The sequence below is a fragment of the Asparagus officinalis genome, chromosome 5 (genome assembly GCF_001876935.1).
Source record: "Asparagus officinalis chromosome 5, Aspof.V1, whole genome shotgun sequence".
In the NCBI taxonomy this organism is placed as follows: domain Eukaryota; kingdom Viridiplantae; phylum Streptophyta; class Magnoliopsida; order Asparagales; family Asparagaceae; genus Asparagus; species Asparagus officinalis.
The window spans coordinates 4,525,473-4,532,242 of NC_033798.1; the positions used below are offsets into that span (position 1 = coordinate 4,525,473).

A 6,770-nucleotide genomic window follows, 5' to 3' on the forward strand; every position below is an offset into this window, starting at 1 on the left:
AGATCCCAGCAAAATCAAAACAAGGAGTAAGGGCACTAAATCACTTCTCTGCTCGTTCGAATCCCAAGTTGTGAACGCCTCCATGACGATGACGATGCTTCATCTCCGCGATCGATTTGCATAGAAAATAGGGGTGACCCATGTGTATTGAGCTCGTACACAACATGCTCATGTGCGAATAGAAATATATGGCATTGTCCGCGCTAGTAGTTCATTGGTAGTTGTCGGCTTGTCACTATTCCCGGTATGGAGGTATTTTGGGAAAAGAGCAATTGTAGCTAGTAATGCTAATGTTGAAGACTTTCAAGAAGCTCTTTGTAGTTTTGAAGCAGCATCAGATTAAACAACAAAATTAGCAGTGGTATAAACGAAATGTAAACACTTCAGTCACAGTATAGCAGAAAGTATAGAAAAGTTAGGAACGGATGGGTGAAACAAAATTAGCAGCGGTATCAAAGACAAACATCAACAACAAAGGTTCTATCCACATTATCAACCAACTAAACTAAATGCTGAGCAGCGATAATGTTGAAGTACTTTCAAGAAGCTCTTTGTAATTTTGGAGCAGCAACAGATTAAGCAACAAAATTAGCTAGTGGTATAACGAATTGCAAACACTTCAATCACAGTATAGCAAGAAAGTATAGAAAGTAGAAACGATGGGTGAAACAAAATTAGCAGCGGTATCAAAGACAAACATCAACAACAAAGGTTCTATTCACATTATCAACCAACTAAATGCTGAGCCAGCTTCATGCCTCCTTCTTTTGCACGCTCTTAATCACTCCAACAGCAACCGTCTGCCTCGTGTCTCTAACGGCAAACCGACCCAGAGGAGGATACTCCGAGAAAGTCTCCACCACCATCGGCTTAGTTGGAACCATATCAACTAGCCCAGAATCGCCGCTCTTTAAAAACACGGGCTCCTTCTCGAGCTCCTTTCCGGATCGCCTATCAATCCTTGTCAGAATCTCTAAAAACTTGACAGCTATGTGCGCCGTGTGACAAGCCAACACCGGCGTGTACCCATTTTTAATCTGACCCGGGTGGTCCAAAACAATAATCTGGGAGGTGAAGCTAGTTGCTTCCTTTGCTGGGTCATTCTTAGAATTCGAAGCAACATAGCCTCTCTTGAGATCCTTCTCTGAAACGTTCTTGACGTTAAATCCAACAATACACCCAGGGTGAGCCACGTCCAAAGCTTTCTGGTGCATCTCGACAGACTTGACTTCAGTCGTGAGACAGGTGGGGCCAAAGGTGACAAACATACCGGATTTAAGGACTCCGGTTTCAACTCGGCCAACAGGGATGGTCCCGATACCGCCAATCTTGTAGACGTCCCGGAGGGGGAGACGTAGAGGCTTGTTGGTGGGGCGTTTTGGTTGGTTAATTTGGTCGAGGGCTTCCAGAAGGGTGGGGCCTTTGTACCAGAGTAGGTTGGCCGACCGCTCGATCAAGTTGTCACCATCAAAACCAGAGATGGGGACAAAGGGGATTACATCGGGGTTGTAGCCAACCTTTTTGAGGATGGAAGAGACTCCGTTAACGATGTCTTCATACCTGGCCCTCGAATACTTGGGGGTGGTAGCATCCATCTAAAAAAAAGTGTCGGCAAATTAAACAACAAATTAGGCAGCTGCGTATAAACGAATTGTAAACACTTCAGTCACAGTATAGCCAGAAAGTATAGAAAAGTAGGAACGATTGGTGAAACACCGAGCAGATTGGTAGAAAATCAAATTTAAAAACCGCAAACATGCAATAGCGCATCAAAAACAAAGGAACATAAGATAAAAGAACTTATCCATCAAAAGCGAATAATATTAACAACAATAATTGAATTGGTAATTTACTACATGCGAAATAAACAATGTAAGTCAACAGGGTATTACAGTTAAAAGTACACCAATAAAAGTTACCTTGTTACAGCAACAAATGATTTGCTTCACTCCCATGATGAAAGCAAGAAGAGCGTGCTCACGTGTCTGCCCATCCTTAGAGATGCCAACCTCAAAACCGCCAGCGCGTGGGTCAATAACAATACTGCACAGCTCAGCTTGAGAGTACCGGTAATCATGTTCTTGATGAAATCACGATGCCAGCGAGCATCAATAATAGTGCAGTCGTATGTGGTGGGTCTCAAACTTCCATAGAGCATTGTCAATGGTCAGCCTCTTTCCCTCTCGCCTTGAGCTTGTCAAGAACCCATGCATACTTGGATGACCTCTTGTTCATCTCAGAAGCTTCCTTCTCGAAACTCTCAATTTCACATTTGCTGACAGCTCCCAACTTGTAGATTAGATGACAGTGGGTGGTCGACTTGCCCGAGTCAACCGTGGCCAATGACCACAATGTTGATGTGAGTCTTTTCTTTACCCACAGTGCAAGCTGGAGATATGAAGCAAATACCATATGAGGCGCCGGTAAATGGTTAGGAAACAAACTGGAACGTATATTGCTGAGGATGAGGATTTGGCAATTGTACCTATGCTTAAGATGCTACGAAACACTTGTCATGCTACATATTATGTACATTAATCTATACTTGATCTCTACAATATACCCAAAGAAGTTTCGCTTATTTTAAGCCTAAAACATACAGAAAACATTTCAATGTGCTTTTATTTGCCAAACACGGTGGTTTCCTATAATAAAAAAAATAAAAAATAAAAAACCCGTAGAAAACATACTGGGAGGAAGATGCCTAATAATGCTTAAATGCCTAATCATACTAAAATCAAGAACACATCAAAAACATCAAAAGCAGATTATATTAGATCTATAACCCCTAAATAATGCCTAAAAACATACTACATTCAAGAAAATAAAGTTATGTACACCCCTAAATAATGCCTAAAAACATACTACATTCAAGAAAATAAAGTTATGTACAAACCACATTGCTTAGATTTCATCAATAAATCATGCTCAGAGCCACATCAAGAACAAAATAATGTGAAACGTGTAATCATACTAATGTCAATAGCACATCAAGCAACAAAATAATGCCTAAATGTCTAATCATACTAAACATATTAAAGTAACTTACATGCGAGAGAACATAGTACAAACACGAATTTCATTGGAGGTGCTACCCTTTGTAATATGCCTAAAATCATAATAAAATACACAAAAAAAAAAATTAAAGTGTTATTTTCCTGATGGAATTAAAATTATGCTCACTGGATTTCATATGCCTAAAATCATAGTAAAATAAAAAAATAAAAAAATAAAAAAAATACAATTAGAGTGCTAATTTCTTGAGGGCCTGTTTGGAAACTAGAATTTCATTTCAAATAGTGTATTTGGCCCAATTCTAGTGTTTGGATCCATAAGAATTTGAATACTGGATATTGGCCCATCAAATAGTGTATTTGGCCCAATTCTAGTGTTTGGATCCATAAGAATTTGAATACTGGATATTGGCCCAAATCCATTTAATAGTTTAAACCTATACTAAGCCCATAATTCTAAATCCCGATTGATAGACTATCATTTGTAATTCCCGTTTCTTCTCTCTCCACTTCCGCTCTCACAAATTCCCCCCGCTCTCGCGATTCCCCCCTCGCGATCTCTCAACCGGCGGTGGCTACGACGACGACGAGATCTCTCCCAGCCGCCATCTCCAACGGCAACGACCTCTCCCCCTTCATCCGCCGTGCCTTCGCCCAGTCCAAGCTCGAGGCCCTCCTCCACAACCTCCGTCTCTTCGCCCGATCCAAGGACTTCATTCGCGCCGTCGACGACCTCCACTCCCTCCTCTTCGAGGCCGAAACCCTAAAAAGCTCGATCTCCGACTTCAATTCCACTTCAACAATGTCTAGCCAATCTTAGCCCTTCATCGGCTCCTCAAACCCTAAGCCAAAGGTTTGTATTCGAGTTTTATGAATTGAATTTCCAATTTTGCAAATTAAGTTGGAAATTAGCTTGCGGACTGAGATTTTTTCCAATTTTCCCTCCTCCACAACCTCCGCTTGCTTGCCCGCATGCGCATCCATGCTCCTGTCCAAATGTTTAAGATGAAGTGTTCAATTTGATATTAACATCATCTGATGTAACCTATAACACCTGTGTATACAGGTAAAAAAACGTTTTTATCATTTTTTCTGTTCATGTATCAAGTGAACAGAGAGTGACGCTATACAGATTTCCAGTTGATGCTTGGGTTTGTCTTTTGAATTTTAAATGTGTATTCTTTTGATGGTTCTTGTGCTGGATCACAACAGATTAGTTTCAAACATGAATGTTATATTATGCACTATTATGAAGTATACATTCTGAATAACTTTTGCAATAAGATCCATTATAGATGTATTTTTTATGTCTTACATTTGGGTATATAACCATAAAGATCTTCTCTTGTGTTCCGTCATATGCTTGTGATTTCATCGTCTAATACGTAAATGATTTTTCAACAAATTATGGAATGTTATAAACTATATTGATGGAGGATTTGCAGAATCTCCCCTTGGACATGCAATTAGAACTAAAGCAATAACTCTTTAAGATACCAGTTTTAGGACATTAACTGTCGCTATGTCTAGATGGACTATTCTGAACTACCTATCTTTTGTAATTTATCTTTACACTCCAGTTGTCATCAGTTTTAAGCCACTTCTGCTACTATATATCAATTATCAAATAGACTACGTAGGAAAATTATCAAATTATTACTAACAACATTTTCTTTTGATTTTGAGGTGTTGAATTCATGGATCCTGCTTTACGAACAGATTCTCTAGAGCACTCAGATGCAAAGGCATCATTTCGCAAACCTGCACAGGATGCAGCTCACAGGAAGTACCGCCGCCATACACCTAATGGTCAATCAGACTCCTCTTCCTCTGGAGGTTAGCAGTTTTCTCTTCTGTTTTAGTGCATGTTTCTTTTTAATAGTGGAATACTTCAACAGTGGTAGAGTTTTTGGCACTGACACTCTTTTTCTTAATGCCTACAGTGCATGACATACAATTAATACAGACCATTAAGATGGCTGTACCCCCATGCTGCAAGCTTCTGGCAATTTGAATGCACAATATTGAAATTATTTATGAACACTTATATTTAATAAGAAAAACAACTAATGATTGATGCTCCATGCTTATCCTGTCACAGTCTTATACAAGTTCAGCCTATTAGTGGCCAAACTTCTACAAACACGACTTTACTAGAGTAAGAGCAAGTCGACATTGAATAAAGTTGAATTTCATAAACCTTCACTTTCAGCTAGTGAACAGTTAAAACTCTTTTTGTACTTTTATTTTTTGTGAGGACAACAGTTTATTCATTTCATTGTTTGCAATTTATACTATCTCGAATGTTACGCAAATGGAATTAGCTTTCACGATGGTGCACTGGTTAAAACATTTTATCCATTCCATGGTATGCAATTAAACTTGTCTCAAATGTTATGCAAATGTAATTAGATTCGAGGATAGCACATTGGTTAAAACATCTGTCAATATACCAATGTTTTAAATGTGATATAATGATTATAATAATTTTGAATTCCTAGAAATATCATCATGTTTGGGATTTTCTTTCTTGTTCATAGCTGTGATCTTAATATGTGCCAGTGCTTCTAGATGCCTATCGACTATATTGCAGTATTGGTTGCATTTCACATCCTGAACATGGGAAGTTCATGCTTATCATTCTCGAAGGTCATTCAAGTAGAAACTGAGAGTATATTTGGTCATATTCAATCATGAGGCTTTCATGTGGATACATGTTGTTTGCAACTTTGTGTGGTAGTCCTAGTTATTATGATACTTATATCAGACTCTTTTTGTTTGAGAATGTATTCTTCCTCTCTTTTCCTTTGCTATGCTTGGTAGTTTTGTTGGTGTCATGGTATTTACTCGTACTTCCTCAATGTAATTAGTGAATGCCTAGCAAGTGTGCATGTATATCCTCGCTATATGTTTTGGTTATTGATACGACAAATTTCATATTTTCAATGTGGCTTTTTTTCTTCAAACTTCGTTAATGGATGTGATTTGCTGTGAAAATTAGAATTGTTTGTTCAATGAAGTTTCTCTGACTTTAGAGATTTTCTACTAATATAATTTCCTTCTTTTTAAGGAAAACTGTGTGCAAATTTTGGGCCTATACATAGTACTTTAGTTTGGTTCATGTAAGAAATTAGAAGAATATCAAAAACTGTTTACGAGTCTGTAATAAAAGATAGCTATAGTGAGGGAGTTCCAGCCAAACAACGTACTGACTCGTGATCTTTCAACTCAAATATAGTCATTCTTTCATCTTTTTCAGCCAAAACTCGGAGACATTTTTAACTCGGAGTATTCTTGATATAGTCTTCAACTCGGAGTATTCTTCGTCGCCTGGAATCAGGTACATGGAGCTCTCTGCCCATGCATGAAATGGAGGGGAAAATATTTTTGGAAAAAAAGCGAACTGTTTAGGATATATATTTCAATTGATTTGAGTACTTTATTTCTGTTTTGCCAAGTACCTTTGATGATTTGAACTGTGTGATTGGTGAGTAAATCTTGGACCTTCATCATACCCCTCACTGATTAGTTCCCCCTTCTCATCAAAAACCTATAACAAATTGAAATAAGTTGCTATAGACTTTTGAATTTAGGAGAATTGGGCTCGTAGCAGAAAATAGAACTGACCTTGTTTGCAGAATTAAGTGTTAATCCTCTTTTAATTTGCCCATGAACTCTTGTTAGGCTCCTGTTGGTCCTTTTTGCTAGAACAACGAAATTTGGTGAACATAATCTGATTGCCATGGGTCAATCCTA

The 6,770-nt window shown here is 38.4% G+C and overlaps 1 protein-coding gene across 1 annotated transcript; it reads right to left on the bottom strand.

The window, feature by feature from the left end:
- LOC109840268 (elongation factor 1-alpha-like) lies at positions 527–6,332 on the bottom strand. Its single transcript, XM_020408843.1, is given in 6 exon segments — positions 527–1,595; positions 1,920–2,041; positions 2,044–2,134; positions 2,136–2,172; positions 2,174–2,388; positions 6,224–6,332. Coding segments are annotated over 6 exon segments (1,341 nt in total). The 5' UTR covers positions 6,257–6,332; the 3' UTR covers positions 527–752.